The 22,126-nt window shown below is 37.8% G+C and overlaps 1 protein-coding gene across 3 annotated transcripts; it reads left to right on the top strand.

Moving 5' to 3' along the window:
* The first annotated feature begins 1,409 nt into the window (after positions 1-1,409).
* On the top strand, positions 1,410-21,612 carry LOC113237578 (ATP-binding cassette sub-family C member Sur-like). 3 transcript variants are annotated; one of them, XM_026474145.1, is made up of 26 exons: positions 1,410-1,984; positions 3,337-3,481; positions 3,731-4,106; positions 9,528-9,755; positions 9,843-10,169; positions 10,894-11,094; positions 11,178-11,478; positions 11,560-11,741; positions 11,835-12,162; positions 12,650-12,755; positions 13,047-13,198; positions 13,456-13,700; positions 13,789-14,001; positions 14,080-14,225; positions 14,334-14,453; positions 15,570-15,640; positions 16,195-16,334; positions 17,892-18,047; positions 18,317-18,538; positions 18,671-18,828; positions 19,269-19,464; positions 19,715-19,952; positions 20,035-20,159; positions 20,239-20,530; positions 20,604-20,806; positions 21,166-21,612. In XM_026474145.1, exons 2-26 carry the CDS (start codon positions 3,345-3,347, stop codon positions 21,322-21,324), a joined length of 5,022 nt encoding a protein of 1,673 aa, XP_026329930.1. In that variant the 5' UTR covers positions 1,410-1,984; positions 3,337-3,344; the 3' UTR covers positions 21,325-21,612. The 3 variants fall into 3 exon arrangements, with proteins under 3 accessions (XP_026329930.1, XP_026329931.1, XP_026329929.1); XM_026474146.1 differs by having other exon boundaries at positions 3,273-3,481; positions 16,201-16,334; XM_026474144.1 differs by having other exon boundaries at positions 3,273-3,481.
* The last annotated feature ends 514 nt before the right edge of the window (positions 21,613-22,126 follow it).

Below are 22,126 nucleotides of genomic sequence, written 5' to 3'. Positions count from 1 at the left end.
CCACATTTGACAGAGACACTTGTCAAAAAATATTGAAGATACTGAACTCTACTATGAGAATTTGTGAAAATAAGCCAAGCTGGGTTTACAAAATTACATTTAGCTATGTTTATACAATTTTAATAATAATAATAATAATTTTATTTTATAATTCATGTTAAATGAAACTTTTAAAACGTAGAACATAAGTTTTCAAAAAGTTTTCTGAAAAATTAGTACTTGCAATTTTCGAAAATTACACAACTGTACCTACAAATACTTCCATATTTTCGTTTTGATGTAGGTACGTACAATTAAAATTGGATTTGCAAATATTCATTTAAATTAAAGTAATACTGTACTATAAAGTAAATGTGTTTTATTTTTACTATTTTAGTTAAACTTAGAAGAATTATCCAGTAGCATTTGGATTCATGTCATTGTAACCAACGTTTAAGGTTGGATGTATTGACACACACTATATAAGGACGCACTTAATTGCACGTAATATGGATAGGCGTATTGAATTAAATGAGAGAGTTGCGTGAGAGCGAACAAAAAGCATGGAAGGAATACATGTCACACGGGGATCAACGTCTCGCAACTGGTACTCATTGTCCCATCGGCGTGTGCACACCTCGGTGCCATACACCTTACACCACAGTCACGAACGGTGACAACCAAAGATATACAATTTTGTGTCTAAATTCTTTGTTGAAAATCATACCTTAGGACAAAATTTATACAACCCGATGACCGTTAATTTGGCCTGTAAATATATTGCTGGTGTTTATTTCCAATGGTAGGAATTGCGTCCGGAATTTCAATTTTGTATCAGCGCGAACGCCTGTCAATTTGGTTCTCTTGTCGTAACGTGAGACACGACACGAAATTAATTTTTTTTTTTATAACGACGTTTATTTTAACTTTTTTTAAAACGTAAGTGAAAAAACAAATTAGTTTGTTTATTGACGAGAACTGACTGTTAAAAATTCTAATGGAAAAGAGTTACGTGTTCGGTAGGTCAATAGAAACTTGTTTCAATTTTTCGAATTCAGGATCCATACGTATACGGCTAACCATAATCACCGTCGCACTTGTTGCACAATAGTGGCAAAATTTGATTACATGATCAATGACTGTTATTGTAATAATCAAGTTAATGACATCGTGACGCTATGCGATATGTTTCACCAATTGACCACTGAACCGAATGCAATGTCCCACATAGCAAAGTATTAGACACACTATGCGTAGAAATAAAATTTTACATTCATAATAACAATTACATTCTCTTGAATGTGTAGGTATCCATATTAAAAAATCCCGCTTCCATTACATATGTACATACCAATACTGCATTAATAGTTGTATGTATAATAAGCACTTCTTGAGAAAGGAAACGGCGATAGGACCATTCAAGGAAAAAGAGGTCGTCGAACGGTCCACATCAATATCGAGTCTCGTAGCGCTTGATCTAAGTATTATTCGAAAGTACACTAGAAGAACAACCAGTTGCCACGACTTAAATGAACTAGTAACTTGAAATGCAGCAAGCGGGTCGGCGTCGGTCACATTTTCCCCATCTGCTTTAAGTTTCAAACTCCTAGTGTTGTGGAGGGAAGTGGCGCGTAGAGACGCGGCGCGACGTCTGACGCGACGGCCGGCGGCAGCGACGACGGCGGCGATGGCTGACGAGCTGGCTCGTGCCTCGATTAAAACACATGATTCAGTATAAGCGAAACCGCCGCGGGTGCGTGTAGCACACATCCAGTTCGTGTGAGCTCGACCGTACAAGCTTCGATGCTCCGCGACGTATCGCACAAGTCTCGACTAATAAAAACAACCATTGCGATGCCGTTAAATCCAACCTAATCATCTAAAACTAATGAGCCAGTGAAATGTGTGCACGAATACAGTGGTACATGAGTTCGGCTGTGGTTTTTAACGAAGAGTTTTCATAAATCTGTGAAGTTAATCATATAACGGTACAACACTTTTGGAGGTGAGTTTGTTTTCATTGTTACGCAAAGGAAATTAAAGGAATGACGCGAATGCGACGAGCTGTTATTTTCAAAATAATCTTGTGTCATCGTCCCGAACACGATAAACATTAAAACAATAGTATGTATGTACTTATGGGAAACATTGTTTAAAGCGCTAAAACAGGAGGTCGATTGATAATGAAGTTGTCGAATGATGATCGAGTTAAATTTTAACAGTTCAACAAAAGAGCATGCTAATAAAACAAACAAATTATTTATTTAAATACATGCATACTTTTACGAACACTAAACAAATAAGATCGTATAATAGATTCGTAAGCAATTGGGAGACGTTTTTATGATTATCGTGGTAGGTACGTGAAACCGCACAAATTTTCTAATTTCTCTGTGTAGTTTCTCTAAGCTTCAAACGAAACTTGCCTTATATTTGAAAAATGATAAAATTTAACCATCGCTTGACGTTGAGCAAATCAGAGTATGATAAAATTCTTAGTCCTTTTTGTAAATAGGAAAATGATAAAAATAAAGTTGTAATATTCCATCAATCATCATCATCAGCGGAAAAAATAACTTTCCATGAATAATATCACAACCTATCTTATCTATCATTTCCCCAGATGTCGCCTACGGTGAAAAACTCTTGGCCAAATATTTGATTAAGATACAGATGACCTAGTCTAATTAGCAAGTGAAGGAAATCAAATTTGTAATTTAAAGGTTAGGGAAATTCACAACGAGAATACGGTAAACACATTGTTAATGTGGGTCTGATGGCATTTGGTCATAAATTTAAATTTATAATAAAGAATCTCATAAATATACAATCTAGGTAATTGCTTTAGTTCGACACACTTCATAGCACTTCAATGAAGCACGTATATCCGTATCGCTAGCATTTTGTTTAAAACAATGGTCGAGTTGACGTCATAACAGGCAAATCATCTGGGCTCAAGATCGTAACGTTTAACTATGTATGTACCTTCGTACTGGATATTTATTCTCAATTAGTTTGGCTAACAGTGTGTCCATGAATAGCTCCACACATGGAATATTCGATTCGATTCAAGGTCGACAACCGAATCAATAAAATATTGGGAACTATACTTTCCCTATTTGTTTCTTGTATTCGAAGAATTGGAACTGGAATTTCTTGTGTTCATCGGGTTTAGTCTAGCTGTTTGTTGAAACCTACGTTAAACAGCTAAAAGATGAATATGCACCTCATCAGTTTCGACCTAAACTAAAGCAAACCTCCTATCGTAAAGAGTCAAAATGTGGATTTCATAGAGTCGAGACTGTGGTATGCGTACGTTTGCCTGAGCACGCCCGTGACCCCGCAGCGTCGTTGCAGAAGGCATCATGGAAGCAGTGTGCGCGCGCGGCGAGACAGCGTGCGAAATGCGCGCGCTGGCGGCCGCGCTGCACTCGTTGCACCTTTACTGCGCGACCATCTCTGCTGCGCTCATCTGTTGCTGCGCGCCCTTGCAGCCGCATTGGTTTGTAGTACAATTAGTTATAAAATGGTACTATAGGCATTACATAATTTACGTTTATGAAAAGAACAAAGAGGACCATCAATATCTTCAGTGTGTATACAAAAACCATATGTTGTATATTTAACACAAATTAAAAACAAAAGAGGAATTCAGCACCAAAACATTTGGCTCACGGACTTGTTACAACAGTCATTAGAATATTAATGATGAATATATGCCCATTATAGTATAATGTTCGTTATGTTTAAGGTACGGAAAACAATGGCGGTGCCAAAATGTAAGAGGAGTAGCGAGTCTCGCCCTAGCAGTGGTATGGTGTTGCGGCGCGGCAACGGCCTCGCTCCGACCGGCGGAGACGGTGCAGTTGGTAGCAGGACTGATGGCCCCTTTGGCCTGGCTGGCCGCTGCGGCTCTGCATATTGCCCTTTGGACGCGCCGCTCTGCAGCCCCCATACTCTACCTTGCAGTGTACTGGCTTCTCGCTGCTGTCTCTTCTGCAGCTATACTATGGCAGCACCTATTCACTGACGCTGCTCCGAACTACGTAGAAGTTTATGTCCAGTGCCTCTCAATGCTACTGGCGTTGCTAATATCTGCCGTAGACTGCATTTGTTTTTACGATGAGGTAATAGTTTGTTTTTCCTTAGTTTCTAATAAGTTTACTTCTACAAATACTATGTCATTGTTTTTCCCCAGGCTAGTTTCTATGTGGGAAAATATCGTTATTCAATGTCATAAGATACAGCACAATTACCTGTAACTATATTTTTTTTGTCATTATCTTCCCTTTTCCAGTTTTAAAACGTAATTGAATCTACGCATACTTCCGTAATTCGAAGATGAGTAGGTTACACAAAGTATGCAATCCAAGGGATTCAGTTGGTGGTTATATCTAAAATATGCGAGGTATTTACATGGCGTATCATGATTTAAATATACGCTGAGGCATGCCAGTTTTCCCAATTAACTCGGACGGCGGTGCGAAACAGGCGCGCATGCGGACGACGCGGGCGCAACGTGCACTGCAAATAGGGGGCTCACATTTAATTCCACTTCCTCCGATGTGACCTACATGCATGTGTTACCTTATGATGTATCGGTATTTCTATTGCACTAAAGGTAGTGCGCTCTCTCGTAACTACTTTCGAATAGGGGAGAAAGCAGAAATAATTACTACAATTTACATTCTAGGTATCTGTAATAACGTTAACTAAATCAAAGTAATAAATTTAAATTATGAAGCAAACGATCACAGCTATTCAGTATTATAAACTTAGCTTGGAATAACTAGCTCTACTATATACTGGCATAGCTCAATATAGGAACAATCGTTATAATATAATTAGTCATTCAAGTGTTGTAAATTCATTATACATGATGAATTGTAACAGCTTCGTTATTCAACAATGATAGATTGTGAAGTTTAAATAAAACAAACAGCTGTGTAAACGTCACAGTCTAACGCCTGTACGACAAAAAGAATCTCAGTTAACATGTATACTGTTGCCACTTCAACGGTTTACACAGTTGAATGCCTCGTTGTTTATTTTAAAACATAAAGAACAATTGCGCTAAGTGCACTACTATTTACAAAAAACTAATCAAGTAATATTCGTAAATCTAATCAATGAACATGGATTTTATTTCTCTTTTTGTTCTTCATAGTTTGCGCTTATGTGACGACGGTGAACAATACAATGTAGGTACAGTGCCGTCATAAAATCATACGGTTCCTGTTAACTACACATCAACAAAATTATTTTTTTTTAAACATTCAATTGTACCTAGCATCGTAAGGGCTTTATAATATATTTCTGCCGTTCACTAATTATAACGCGACTAAGTGACAAATAGTCAAATATTCGTTACAAATAGAAAAAGACACAAAATTCTCTTTTAAATACAGTTCAAATTAGTTAACGTGTTCAACATATCGGAACTTACCCTAACGATGCATAGCTGAAATATCATTAAACAATTCCAATATTCTAAACCTGGATTATGGTTTTTAATGACATCTCAAAAAAATATTTTGTCACATAGCTGCGTTCTAACGGCAGACTTAAGTAATGATAACATTTTTCAAAGTTGTAGAACCAAAAAATGTATTACAAAAACTGGTATCTCTATAAAAACAAACAAATGTGAGCGGTACAGAAAAAACAATTCACTATAGCTTTTATGTGTCAGTAAAGAGAATACGCCATAAGTAGTATCCTATGTGTTGTGTCAACGTTCATTTAATAGGTTAATAGCTTCAACTGCCGTTGCGATCTTTAAGGAGCTGACTCGTCTCTCTGGAGTATTAATGTAAAGATACTTATCTCTGACTACTAGCCTTATTTTAATATTCAACCCTCGGCAAAACAACCGTAAATTACGTTACAAATAAAACATTGTTTTTGAAAAACTTAAACAAAGACATCTAATCTTGTAAATTTAAAGCGACTCCGGACTTTAGTCTGAAATATTAAATCAGATAGATAGATAGATACATAAAATCTTTATTCACCACCATGTATAGTATCCATAGTATCTCTCTTGAAAGCCATGGCAATGAAAAGGCGTTGACTCAGCATAAATGACGCGGCTGTCCGCGACACTGGTATTCTGCCAGGACCCTATAGGGACAGGGACGCCACTCGTAAAAACCCAAAACAAAACCAATTTAATTCAATTCAAATTCTAACCAATTCAATTTAACTCAATTTAATCCAATCCAATTTAATTTCATCTAAATTGAATTCAATATATATTTATTTATTTTTACATTAGATACACACACATTTCGGGCTCTTTACTTTCCCAGTTCCAAAGTCACGCTTGACTGTTTGATGAATAAATACCATCTCAGCCACCCGTCGCCGTCACCATCACCGTCACCATGTGACCCCGTATATATATGTATATACGGGGTCACTTCGATCCGGTCGGATTCGAACCGACGTCTTCTTGAATACCGTGCCAGACGCTATACCAACTAAGCCACGGAACGAACCAACGGACCTCACGAATTTTTCTATGTGCTTGAGTCGTATCTTTGTATTTGGTTTTTCAACGACTTTTTAGGAAGGAATTTTTTCTGAGTGTTCGATCTTTGTATTAATAATTATAACAAACTAGTGGAGTAATTTCACAAAAAAGAATTGAATATCAATTCAATAAAAATTTCATTAACTAAATATTTGTTGTAAGTCGAGTTTAGTCAATATTTAATAATAATATTACAAAATGTTTATGTTTTCTGATCTACATGATTCGATTGATACCTTTCTATTGAATCGGTTCGCTTGAAAATGGTTTGAAATACGTCGACACAAAAAATCGGTAGATCGTATACATTTGAATCGATTTTTGTAAAAATCGAATCGAAATTGCATCCTTAGAAGTGAGAATCCACTGGATTACAAGGTGGGTATTGTGTGGAGTTGCCTCTTTTCCGTCTAAAAAAGATTTTTTACACAGAAATTTTGTAAGAAGTATGGAATTATACCAAATTCCGTATTTGTCGTTTCCGCCCATGTATTGGACAGAAATGGATTACAGCGCTTTGGGGAAAACCACCGTTGACTGGGTTTTAACCCACTGCCTTATCTCTGGAAACAATGAATTTTATTAACTAATATAACAAAATAAGTACACATAAATCAAAGGCCTTTTCCTATTTTACTACATGCGATGCGAAATCATAACGTTTATAATAAAATCATATCGTATAGATGAACAAATTTGAGTTACGATTGGAATAAATAAATGAATGATGCGGAAAAGATTTATTCCTATATCTAAACGAACAGATGTTTCAACTTTGTCAGTAGCATACAGTTTGGAACATAAATAGGTTTAGCAGGCACATAAATTGTGTATACGTTTTTGGTACATGGTATTATATTCTATAGGTATACATGGTATGTGGTGTAGATGACGGTTCGTTATTAATAGTAAATCTAGTCTGCTGGAGTGCTAGATGGATTGTCCATGGCAGGATTTTGTACGAGTGATATTCTGCTAAAAGTTTAGAGTACTGGTTAGTCTGTAGCTAGCCATTGAGCTACTATTCAACTGCCATTGCAATTTATTGGTATTCTGCTCTTCAACGGCGAGACCATGACACGTTGATGGCATAGTGAAATTATAGTGTTTTTTTTAAATGGGACAGTACGAGGAAATTTGAAATCATACAAGATATACACTAAGATAAACTATCTTAGGAGCTATTAAGTCTTTTTTGTGAAAACAATTATTGCATAGTTCATGTTTTGGTCAAGAGTGAGTTGTCCACAAAAATTAATAAAATTGATCAAATTTTTTGTAGTCTTAGATCGACTCAGTATCATAAAAGATCATTTCATTGTATGGGACGAAAAAAAACATAAAAGTTGATAAATAAATATTTTTTATTCATATTATATATACAATATACAAAATTAATAACATTTTATTAAATTTTACCAACTGCTGTCCCGATTCTTTTCTTCCAATAAAATAAACTCATTCTTATAAGAAACTGAGTTTATTAATAACTAGATCACATAAAGTGTGACTCATTGGGAGTTAAGTAGATATTTTTTAATTCTTACAATATTCTAACGGTGGTTTTATTGACGTGTAGAGAATCAAATTCTACGTTCAGCAATGATAATTTCACATATTTTGAGTTACAACACTATTGTAATAGCAGTGCGATATAAATCTGTGAATAGTGTACATCACACTGATAATGCGAACTCTACACCTTCTATTGCGATATAAATACGTTTCTTAATACCTCGATACGTCGTTGATTTTCTTTGTTCTTCAATTTAAAAGATATTCGCTTCATTAATGTTTAAGAAAACATTAAGAGAGCATTAAGAGATAAACGCATCCTTGATATTTGATCAAGCGTTTCGTTTAACATAATAGCGTTTACTATGCCGAGAATACATAATGGTGTAAAGTAGAAAGCGTTGTACACAGCATTAGTCACTGAGACGTCCGGAGTCCAGACCGCTTTCCTCTCTGGCGCCAGTCGGCATCCTTCAACCTCCCCAAAGAGGGGTTAATACACTTGAAACAAGACTAGATGTCTACATGTTGATCATACATTGCGCAGTCACAATGGGTTAGAAGTCCACTAAACTCATAAACAGAGCAATCAAAAGCTTTAAACGCAGCATGCGTATATAATTTAAAATAAAATGTGTAGTGTAACAGTTATATCTAACTAGTACTTATTAAATATTTAAATGTAATACAAAGATCTAACACTGACAAAAATTCCTTCAATCTGACTGGATTCGAACCAGCGCCTTTCAGCATACCATGCCTGACGCTCTCCCAACTGAACTACGGAACGAATCAGCAGACTTTGCGAATTTTTCAATGTGCTTTTTTCATAGATTTCTCACAGCAACAAGCATATAGAAAAATTCATAATCTCTGCTAGCCGTATAGATCAGTTGGGAGAGCATCAGGCACAGTATGCTGAAGGCGCAGATTCGAATCTGGCCGGATTGAAGGAATTTTTCTCAGTGTCCGATTTTTGTATTAATAATATAACATACTATACTCTAGCCAAATTCGATGTAGAATAAATGTCAACAAACAAAAACATGTGATTTTTAGGGTTTTCATCTCAGACTCTTTCATAGTTACAATAATTTAATTTCACAAAAACAATTGAATATCGCGGTAGTAAAACATCGTGATATTCAGTAAACTTAATATTACATTTAAATGTACTGTATCATTTTAAAATTTAAAATTCTTATACAATGTACAAATTACCGCTGTTTACTCGTGGTCCCACTAATTTGTCCCACTAGTGGGGCCACGAGTACCAGCTTCTCCTAATAATTGAAATGTTATCGGATTCGTTAAACAATATCAGCATTTTTACGACAAAAATAATTGTGCTTAATATTATACTAACGTGTACATATAGTCTACTTTATGTTACCAATTGCGGACACCTGAATTACGAGTATAATAGTGTCTTTGCAGTCGTTAATCACCTTTTATCGTACATATTTGTACACAAGTAAGAAACTGAGCGGTTTTCCAGGTAACAAAGCGATACCAATCTCATCAAAAACCAACAACAGATGTAAACACTACGTACAAACATAGCGACACGCATTTCTTCGCAAAAATATCATTTTTCTGGCTGAATACGCTACTATACAGAGGATATGAATCTCCACTCGAACAAGACGATCTGGGTGAACTGCCTGACAATGAACAATCGCAGAAGTACTATAAAATTTTCAAAAAGTTGTACAAAGATCAAGAGGTTTGTATAAAATTCTTATATACCTACATACATAGAATTCAATACTTCAAAATTTTATTTAACAAAACTTTATCGTATGTTTTTCAGAATAGCAAAAAGTGCAATGGAAGTCCCAGTATATGGCGATGCTACACGGCCGTGGTGTGGCCAAACTTTTATGTCGCCGGTATCATGAAGTTGATTAGCGATTTAGTGGGTGTTGTGCCTCCACTAGGTTTAGCCGTCGTTATTCAGTACCTTCAAGACCCGCATCAAGTTTTTAACACAAAACACGTGACAATAGAGGAGTTCTGCAGTAACGGATATGTAATGTTATTATTAATAACGCTAGCCCTGATCATTCAAGCATTTTTATCTCAAAACTCGACGCACTTGGTCACTGTAGAGGGGACGAGATTGAAAACAGCGCTACAAGTACGTGTTAATTAAGTTCTAAAAATAGACTTTATAGAATATCTCGACGCATTTACTTAATATAACAGGTTTGAAAAAGTTTGTAGTTTATATAGTGTTGTCTCTCTACTTGACTAACACTTACGATGTATACCCAACTAACTACATGAAACCGTACCAAGTTTACAAAATAATAACAGCTTGTATACTATAACAGGTGTTAAAAAAGTAAGCTGAAACATCACGAGCTGATACTACCCATAACACTGAATAATTTTCTTTGAGGAATCCATTGCCACATATTACTGCCTCTGTGGCCGAACGGTTACCATGCCGGACTGCCACGCAGAGGTCCCAGGTTCGATTCCCGGGCCGGGAGAAATGTTTGTATGGCTTACATTTATTTCTCTCGTGAGTTTGGGTGTAATTTGTGGTTGTCTATGTGTGTGTGTCCATGGCACCCGCGACACAGGGTTTCCCTAGTGCGGGGCTATGTTGAGTGTGTGCGTTATTTATTTATTTATTTATTATTATTAGTTTTAACTTTCCATTACCAATTGGTTGTGTTTTGTATGGAAGAAAAAATAAATCTACGCAAATTGGATAAGTGTTAGAGAAAGTTGTTTAGTGTCATGGGTAGAGCCAGCTTATGAAATTTAAATCGTACTGTTCTTAACAACCTATTTAACACGATAAGACATCTATGTTGACCTCTTTTAATAAATATCTGTGTATTAATACTTAGGGCATGGTATATGACAAATGCATGAGGTTGGCGCCATGGTCCGCGAACGAGGCGGCTATAGACGAAGACTCCCCACTATTGCATGCCGATGAAACGACCAACACGCAGGCCGGCCTACTTACCAATCTCGTCTCGCAGGACACGTACAACGTCATGTCTTGTGTATGGATCTGCCATTACATGTGGGCTATACCTTTAAAGGTTCGTTTTTTCCTGGTCTGTTTAAAGTCTAATTGAAACTTCAGTAATTACTTCGTTTACTTCTGAGATTTGCACCATTGCAGATAGCAGTCATCCTGTACTTACTCTACACAAAATTAGGTGCAAGTGCAATAGTGGGCACCGCTGTGAGCATTTTGTTCATTACGCCCCTGCAATTCTACATTGGCAAGAAAATATCGGACAACTCCAAAGACATCGCAAAGTGGACTGATCACAGAGTCTCAAAGATGACTGAAATTTTACAAGGGATGCATGTTATAAAGCTTTACGTATGGGAAGACCTCTTTAACGAAAGAATTTTGAATTTGAGAGAAGTGGAATTAAAATTATTGAACAAGGATTCCATTTACTGGAGCTTTCTAAGTACGTAAGACATGTTAAGGAGCACGAATGATGCAAGGATGCGAACTAAAAATAAAGTCTATTTTTTATTTAAACTTTCAGCATTTACAACGCAAGTGTCTACAATTATCGTGACAGTGGTCACGTTCACAGTGTATTACTATTTGGAAAATGGAACGGGCCTCACTGCAGTCAACGTATTTGCCGGTCTGGCTCTCTTCAACCAACTTACTATACCCCTACTTATCCTCCCAGTGACCGTCCTGATGGTCATACAAGCTACGGTAAGAAACTATAAACGTAAATAGTAACAACCCATTTAAATATTGTCCCTGACATGAGACTACCAATAAATAATAGGTGACAATCACTTTTAGGTCAGCACAAAGAGAATTAGGGCTTTCTTGGAGCTTCCTGAGTCAAATAACGTGTATGAAGATAACGAAGACGTTTGTGAACATAAGAAAACATCAGACAGATTCAATGACGCGTTTGTGGAAAATGTACCAGACGACAATTTTGGTTGGCAAGACGACAGCAAAGACGAGGCCGGTGATGGGGAATGTGAGGATCAGTTTTCAGACGAAGAAAACTCGTTGCTAGTCGCTAATCAGGAGTATTTGATTAGATTCAGAAATGCAGCATTTACTTGGGGCATGAAAAGCGACGCGCTATTAGAAATAGAGGATTTGGATATTCCCGCAGGTACTAAATACCTTATTTATTTTTATATATTATATAAATTTATAATATAATATAATATATAATATAATAAATATAATAATATTATATATATATATATATATATATATATAAATATTTTAATTGATATAATTTTAAATCATATCAATTCATACATAGAAACAAAATAAGAAGGGTGATAAAAACTACACTTTTCATGCAAATTCGCATACATTATTATCTTCTATACAAAACACAATCGGACAATTTATATTAAAGTTGACCACATTTTTCCACGAATTGGATATTGGTATGTTATCGAAATTTGTGCCAACTTTGTTGCTAGAGTCACTCCGAATTTAAGACGTCCGTTTTAACACTGTGTAGGTATGGAATACAACATTTTTATTTGGGAATTAACCTCTCATATTACTATAAATTACATTTATTACTAAACACAAATGTAGTTCAAGGATCCTCACCCAATTATAATATATTTTCGTTAAAACAGGAAAACTAATAATGGTGGTCGGTAGTACTGGATCTGGCAAATCATCACTGCTATCTGCTATTCTCGGAGAAATGTATTTGGAACGAGGCGATGTCATTTTTAATGGGTAAAAATATAGTTCCATCATTTGTTCACCATTCGTTATTTTTAACACACTTAACGTCACAGTGGTTTGATAATGTGCGTCACCTAAATGCCTAACCACGCATACATGCATAATTTTAAATGTAGGTAGGTATGTAGGTTAATGTAACAAAGAAATATTTACTATAACCACACTTAATTACATAACTTAGTTTAAAATGTGGCCGCAATATATGTTGCGTCTTATCTGCCGCGTCGATCATTTACATAGATATACTTCGTTATAATCGTGTCATTCAATAACCACTTACAGACACTGTTCGACATGGTACGCGGGTCAGCCACCATGGCTGCTGGAGGGATCAGTCCGCGACAATATAGTGATGGATAGCGCCTGGTGCCAGCGACGATACGCACGCGTGCTTCGAGCTACTGGCTTACGACCGGACTTGCAACTTTTACCCGGTAAGAAAGTTGTCTCTTGAAAGTCTAATTAATCTACATACATAAATGTGTGCTTTATTGAAAAGTTTTGACGCTTAAACAATTACCATAATTATTATTATTATTTATAATCAATATGGTTTAATTAATATTATGGACGTTTGCAGTCGCTGCTTGTAACGCTAGATCGATCGGGCCGCCCAAAATACAAGTTCACTTAAAATATCTAAGAACCCAAGACGGAATAAAAATATTGCAGTTTCCTTTATTCTAATTAGACGGAGATACGACTCACCTAGGAAGTCACGGCGCACCGTTGTCGGGCGGGCAACGCGTGCGCGTATGCGTGGCGCGGGCGCTGTATTCAGGCGCACGGCTTCTCGCGCTCGACGAGCCGCTCGGTGCTCTCGATGCGGCGCTGGCGCGGCACGTCGTTGCCCGCGCCCTCGTCCCCGCCGCACGCGCGGGTCGCACCGTACTTGTAGCAACCAATAGACTAGAATTATTACACTATGCGGATTTGGTAATTATATACCTTTTTTCTTTATTACTTCTTGATTATCTCATTCTGTTTACTTTGTCACTATAATGGTCATCTTCGATATTCGCAGGTCATCGTCATGGAAGACGGTCGCATTGGTGGATTCGGGCGAGCTGTTGGTGACGGCGTATTGGGGCATTGGGGTCAACTCGCAGCAGAGGCCCGCGCGGCGGCAGCCAGAAACGGTTGCGGTCCTCCAGGCGGCACTGCCAGAGAGCGTTCGCGCCTCGTTAGAGCTTTAACCCAGGCACGAATTTTACGGCAGACTCCAGATGACGCAACGGTACGACTTGATACGATAATGTATACAACGAAACGGCTGTGGCAATACTTCAGCTTACAATTGTTAATTATCCATTAGGTTGGTATTAATGAGGCTACCGGAGCGCATCTCTTGGCGGAGGTTCCTACGTGCGCCGGCGGAAGTTGGCGCCACGCTTCATTCCGACCGCGACCTGCCCTGACCAGGCAACTGTCTTCGCCTCCATCATCAATGCAAAATTACAAGTAAACTCTCGTACTTACACTATTTAGTCACTTATTATCTCAATAGAGTAAAGCATTTGTTCTTTATAGACTTGAAATTTAAATAATTATTTTGTTAATATTGAATAGATGCCGACGAGATGTGAGAAGAGCCGTCAGCGCAGACGAATCTAACACAGTTTTACAGCGAGAAGCCAGCCTTCTCAGGCGTTTATTGAGGCGACGACGCACTCCCCGAACGCTTGCTAGGTACATTTTTCTTTTATGTACAGACGACAGTACACCAAACTCACATTGACGGATCTTGTTCCATTGCACTGGAGGCGATACTCGAACAAAAGTGTATAGCTTGATGTGCTGTTGCCTATACATGAACGTATTTTTTTTTATCCCATACGTTGCTCTGATCCCGAAATAAGTAACTGTAAAGCACTTATATCGACAGCAACGATGACGGTACCACACTGTCGAAAATTATTTACCTACTACTACTACATACAGCAAGGCGCTATCTGCACACGCGTAAATGTGTGCGTGAAGTGGCAGGGTTACCCACATGTTACCCATCACTTGCTCGTACTATTTATTAAGTTACGTGGTCAGAGCGGCAATCTGTTACCTATAATTCTATTATAGAATCCTAATAATTACACATGTTCATTACGTATTTATGTCGATATAATATTATATTTTTCATTAATTCACTAACTGGAATAATATTGAAGATTTATTTTAAAAATATATTGAAAGCATTTAAAATGTTATATTTTGGACAGGTACCTTTAAAGAAGGTAACCAAAGTACTTGAAATTGCGTGTCCAAGTTTATATTAATTACCTAGTTAATAATTAGGTATATTCACTACGTAATATTTTATCGGCAATACAAATTGAAAATTCGAGAACCCTTCTCTAGCTCAGGAAGTTATGGCGTCTTATTATATTGATATAATAAATCTGTATTTTATATTACTCTGCACTAAAGAAAACAATGACTGAAATAGTCTCAGACATAAGTTTTTTATTTACCTACTTCGTTTCATCTTTCAAAAAAACGAAAGAAACCCTCTTTTTATCCCGTTTAGATGATTATAAACAGCCATACACAGCACAATTCACGACAATTATAAACAGTAACGTAAAATGATGTTATATATTAACGTACAAATTTAGTAATGAGAAAATTAAAACTGACGGGCGCAGTGGCAGTGCCCCTCAAATTTTTGCGATTTTAAGCTCCGAGTGGCCCTGCAACTGCTATGGATAGGCGTGTCGCTTATCACCAAGCGCACGACTTGTTCGTCCTGTCACTTAGTGTTATAAAAAAAGCACCTTACAATAATAATTTAAATAATACGATTTACAGATGGACACCAAGAACGCTTCGTCGTCTTCTCAGCTCAGACTCGAACACTCCAGAAAGAAACCAAGCTAACGGTAAGCACATATAAATAAATATTAGACATTCCATACCTTGCTCCAATCCCAAAGTAAGTAACTAAATCACTAGTGTTATGGAAATCGGGAATAACGACTGTACTATAAACACCCAGACCCGACACAATATAGAAAAGTGAGTTTTTTTAGTTGACCTGGCCAGGGACCGAACCCGGGACCTCAAGAGGTGACGACACCATGAAAACCGGAGAAACTAGCTACTTGACCACAGAGGTCGTCAAATATACTTTATATGTACAAGTAGTCACACACAGAAGTAATTGTGTAATGATTAGAACAGGGTTTTTAACCTGTGGTCCATGGACCCCTAAGGGGTTCATGTAATGAAAGCCGGGGGTCGGTGACATAACTCATATGCAATTAACTAAAGTTTAATCGCAAACAATATAATATAGTAAAAGCTAAACCTAGTTTTTTTATCTTTTCGGAAAGGGTCCGTGGGCCCTTTGACATTTTGAGAGGGGTCCATGACTAGAAAAATGTTGAGAAACCCTGAATTAGAAATATTCAAATGAATGTAAATGTGTTTTAAGAAACAGGAGACGAGACAAATGCGGACACTACATGCACCTCTGTTACAAGTAACGGCGTTCCACCAAACAACCAGATGTTGTACGCTAATGATATCACTCCTTCCCACAACAAGAACGTGAATGAAGAAGACATAAACGAGGTAATAAATACGAATAGCAGATATTTAAGTATCAGAAAACTCGAATACAATGCACCAAATAAGATGTATCGCGTTCATAGTAGAGCTCCTTGTGAAAGAGTTCGTCCAGGGTAGTATTGCCACCTTACCTATTTCTGCCGCGCAATGTTAGCATTACTGTGTTCCGGTTTTGAAGGGTGAAATTACAGGCACATGGGACTTCTCAACTTATGTTTCAGGGCGACGGGCGCAGTGGCAGTGCTTCTCAGATCTTTGCTGAGTGGCACTGCAACTGTTATGGACAGGCGTGTAGCTTACCATCAGGCACACGCTTGTTCGTTCCGTCACTCAATATTATAAAAAAAATCATAAACAACTAAGTACCTACAACAATTTGTAAATATACAGGCCGTCTCACGAATATGCCACACAGAGGGAAAGTATATATACCTATAGAAAATTTTACTGAAGACTTCATTTTGATTTTAAAAACAATTCGAACTGCATTCATAGTAGATTGTACAACAAGTGCACGAGACGAGTATATCCACCAGAACCGCAGGCGAGAGTGGATATTTAAGTCGAGGGTAAAATGGGTTTTATCAACGAGTTACACTCGGCCTTTCACTTCGATTGCGAGGAAATTAAACAGCAATAGAAACGATTATTTAATTAAAATTGAATGTAAAATTACAACCATTATACATATTTAATGTGATAGTTTTTTTTATTTTATGCACTAGAGCACAAAATCCTATTTTACGCAGCCTACACGCAGCATAAATACGAACTTTAAGAGCATGAGAAGTGAAAAAGATTATTAAATAATCCTGTCTCACCCGGAAATCGAACCCGCCAAATGTGAACAAAAAACACCTCTAATTTTACTATATTGATCGAAAGCCTCAATCGTAAGAAATGTATTCTTCTAAATAACATAGCATCGTAAACAAAAGGAAGACCTTGAAATTTAATATTTACACAAATAATTTTTTTATAAAAAGCCAGTCGCATTGTGATTGTGAACACACAAACATACTTACTACTAGGTAACTACACCTTATGTACTCATAACAGGGAAATGATATATATTTCTCAAGTTTGTACTCATTAGTACTACTTTGAAATGGTAATCTCAGTTGTTATGAGCGCGGCAAAGTCAGAGAAAAGGCAAAGTCATTTTCGTGAACAAAATTTAAAATTAAATGTTAAATTTAAGATGCTATGTTATTTCGAAGAAAACAATCCTATGATTGAGACTTCTTCTATAGTAAAATTACAGGTTTTTTTTCGCATTTGGCTGGTTCGATCCCGGTTCAGACAGGTGATTATTTATAAATCTTTGAATGCAGTTCGAATTATTTTTAAAATGAAAAGTAAGACTTCTTTCAGTAAAATGTTCTATCCACGGTAATTAAGATACTTTCCCTCCGTGTGGCATAGCCGTGAGACGTCGACGTCGAATATATTACGAATAGTCTCGTACTATTCGTAATATATTCGACTCCTACAAAGTGGATTCTGAAACCCTTGGTCGAGGCTAGCATCTGCTAGTGCTTGAAGTTCGTATTTTTACAGTGCACAGTATGGTGGCAGTATGCGCGCGCTTGCGGTTGCTGGGGCGCGGCGTATAGCGGCGCAGCGATAGTTGCGCAGGCGATGGCGACTGCTGCCGACTTCTGGCTCATGCGCACCACTGCCGAGCATGCTGAGCACCCTTTAACCAGCGAACAGGTAAAAGAAACAACGGTCACACACCACGCGGGCTATGGAAGTGCACAATTAAATTGAGGCTGGCTTTTCCGAAACATGAGGATTTGCCATAGTCACCACGTTACGGATTCGGTAATGTATGATTCCATTATCTAAACTGGTAATAATTGTTGAGAGGTAGTAATGCTGGAAAAATCAACCATTTAATGAACTAAAAATTTATACACACGCACAATAATAATACATTGTTTGCAATTGTTTAATCCCCACAACTCGGTAATCTATTCCAGATGTGGAACAGTGTATGCATCTACGCACTATGGTGTATTGGCGGTGTGGGTGCTGTTGGGTGCGCACAAGCGGCGTGCACGGCAGCTGGGGCCAGGGCGCGACGGTCTTTGCACGAACAATTGTTGCATGCGACGTTACATGCACCACTGCATCATCATCGTTCAGCGCCGGCTGGAGCCACGTTGCACCGTTTTTCTGCTGATATACTTGTCATTGACAAGGTAATAGAGACAGCTTACTATAATCCAATCATACTATAAGGCTTTACTATCATTTACCGTAAAACAAATTACATAAACTTTCTTATATTAAAAAAATTTCGTAACAAATTAGCGTACAAAATTCTGTTCCAGAAATTGCCAACCGCCGTTAGTCGCTGGGCCCAATTAGCGCTATTATGCATAGCTGCGATGCTAGTGAACGCAGTTATGGCTCCTTGGAGTCTTTTCGCGCTGTTACCCGCCCTGCTATTCTACTTAACATTGCAAACAGTCTATTTACGTAACGCAAGGTACATTTAATTAATTAATTAACGTCATAAATTGTCTAGAAACCCTACCGTTTCAGATAAAATATCGCACATCACAACTAACATAGTATTATTTAAAAAATTGCTTTATATCATATGTATATAATTAGTATACGATTTAATTTCAAAGTGACAGGACAACACTATCACATTGAAATTAAATCGTATACAAATGACATTTTTTATTTCGTACGTATAAAATTACTTTGACGTTTTTTGAGATAAAATATAATACATATAACGCAATTTTTGAGATAACTATGGTAGTTGTCATGTGCGATATATAATTGTGTTTTAATAATCGTTAACCTCTTCTGGGAGTCACTTTTACGTAGAACACGGTAATAAATTGACATTTGAAGGTTATTTTGTTAACATCGACAACTTAGATACAATATTAACACCATATATATCATATACAGGGAATTGCAACGAGTAGAAGCTCGTAGCGCAGCGAGCGTGGTTTCGGTATGCGCGCAAACATGCAGCGGGGCAGGCACAGTTCGCGCGGGGCGACTCCAGACGCGCATGCGTGCAGCCTTTATGCGGCGACTAGATCAAAACCACAACGCCTTATTGCTGCTCAACGCCGCTAACCGGTGGCTTGGACTCACATTAGTATGGCAAATTAAATTTTATTACTGGTTTTCGAATGTGTCCGCTTAGAGCGAAGAGTGTGTTTAGTTTATTTTGTACAACAGATACTTATATATAGATATATATATAATGACACTTTGGACGAGACGTTTTTGTTTAGTTTGATTGTTAAGATAATTTTTACACAAGTGTATTTGCAATTCAGTTTTATTTTCCACCTTCCTTTTTATATTTCTTATGTTTCTAACATGTCTTCGATACCTTTTTACAGGATTTAGTAGGTGCTGCAAGTGTGAGCGTGTCTATAGCAATAGCCCTATATAGCCGAAGGGAAGACGATTCAGCTTCAGCGGCGGCAGCTGCTGGTTTAGCGGGAGCGTACTCTTTGCTCCTGCCGACTTACTTGGCGCATCTAGCTAAGTGTCGGGCTGATCTTGATCTGCAGTTAGCTTCAGTCGAACGGTTGCATGTTGACTCCAAAGTACAACAAGAAGATTATAGGGATGACTGTTAGTAAACTACGTGCAATTTCTTATGTACGTGATTTTTGTTCAACTTACTCCCGTCATTATGAACCACGTTATTTTTCAGGCCAAATACCTACCGGATGGCAAAGAAACGGAAAGATACATTTTGACAATATAAGCGTACAACATGAACCTGACATGCCAGCTGTTTTACATAACATCAACATTTCTGTCGCTCCAGGTGAAAAAGTAAGTAAACGCTTTCGTTACATATTTTTCATTTGGTATTCTAGTCGGAGCAAGCATCACAATAATCTTTATTCTTCAGGTGGCTATCTGCGGTCGAAGTGGAAGTGGTAAATCAACTCTAATACTGTCCTGTGTCGGAGCGACTACTATCCGAAAAGGCCGGGTGTTAATAGACGGCGTAGATTCAACGAATGTGCCGCTCCGAACGCTACGACATCGTATGGTGGTCCTCCCACAAGAAGCGGTTATGTTCTCCGGTACACTGCGAGAAAATTTAGATCCTCTTGCCGTTCATACTGACGAAGAAATCTGGCAGAGCTTGCGGGCTGTGGGTTTGTTTGATTTTGTGCACGCACAGCCTGCTGGTCTTGGTAAGCATGTTTTTAAATTGAATTTTAATCAGGGAGTGGGTGACACGGCTTCTTACGAGTTCTAATATTACAGAGTGTTCAGTGGGGCGGCCGCGCTGCGGGTGGAGCGGCGGTCGAGCGGCCCGCGCGTGCGCAGCTCGCGCAGCGCTCCACGCGCAGATCGCGAGCGCGCTGTTGCTCGACGAGCCCGGCGCAGCACTCGACGCGCCCGCCGAACGAGCGCTGCTTGCCGCCCTCAAAGCTGCTGCACCGCATACTACTGTTATAACTGTCGCGGTAACTGCACAGCCATGCTCAAATAATAAGTCATCTTTGTAAATCGGCATGACACGGACTTAACCAAGTCTTGCAATTAATCAGTTCCGTATTTAAGTTATCTATCTACTCCGTTTATCATATATTAACCGAGACTCAGTTTATAGGTCAGTTGGTAAGAGCGGTAGCCACCGTGAAGCAATAGATGCTAGGTAGAGTCCAGTGGAAGGATTTTTTTCTTTATGTTAGTTCGACCTTTGTATCAATAATAATAATAAACTAGTGGAGTATTTTCACAAAAAATAAATGAATGCAGTAAAAACATCATGATTATTCGGTAAAATAAATGTTACACTAATGTACTTCTTTGTTAATTCTAGCACCGCATATCATCAGTGCGCGAGTACGACCGGGCTGTAGTTTTGGATGAAGGGCGTTTGGTGGAGCAAGGTAGCGTGCGCGCACTTTTAGCGCAACCCACGTCGAGACTAGCGCGCATGCTCGCCGCCGCCACCACAGCTGCTAATCAACACACTTAAGACAGTTAATAACATCTCGATCGACCTTAGACTATTTACCACCAGTGATTGTATTCCTTCATACGTCAAGCCTAATTGTAACTGTTTGATATTAATCAACCTCTCCTAGAAAAATATGCGTATTTGATTAGTTGCAAATATGTCACGTGGTTATGTACATAAAATAATAACAGCAATGAGTAACATAAGCTACAAAAATCTGTGCATTTAAATAATAACAATTGAACTGGGTGAATTGATACCTCTTACCTACTCGAATAGAACGAGTGTTCCATTTGCAATATTTAATTTATGAATAAGAAAATGACGTACAGTATACTCTGTTGATTGTAATAAATAACTGATTGAAAACAAAGTGTTTCTTTCCAAATTGTATTTCCAATAGAACAACAATTGCACAATCCATTTAAAGCTCACGAGCGGCGCGTGCGCGCGCTACAGACAACGTGCTTCCAGAGTCAACGATACATAATAAAATTATATCACTACATAACAAATTACAACAATATTTACGTTGGCACCATTTTATATAGTAATATAAAAACACTTGTGTTGCTACACAATTCATATAAAAATATACTTACAAGTACTTACGTAAATATACTTACAAGTAAATCTAAGTTAAATCTCGACATGTTTTAATAAATTCTTCTTTTTTATTACTTAACCACTAAATTGGTATTCGCGTCTAAAAGATGAGGACGGGCAGCCATATATCGAATTATTTACATTCCTTTCCATGGTCGATATCACATTTCATGTTTGTAACGTTTAAACAGTGTTTTTAGCTGTGAACCATAGA

This window comes from Hyposmocoma kahamanoa, unplaced genomic scaffold (genome assembly GCF_003589595.1).
Source record: "Hyposmocoma kahamanoa isolate Upper Pololo Valley unplaced genomic scaffold, ASM358959v1 93, whole genome shotgun sequence".
In the NCBI taxonomy this organism is placed as follows: domain Eukaryota; kingdom Metazoa; phylum Arthropoda; class Insecta; order Lepidoptera; family Cosmopterigidae; genus Hyposmocoma; species Hyposmocoma kahamanoa.
Note: the sequence above shows the minus strand (reverse complement) of the source record. Positions and strands in the feature narration are given on the sequence as shown.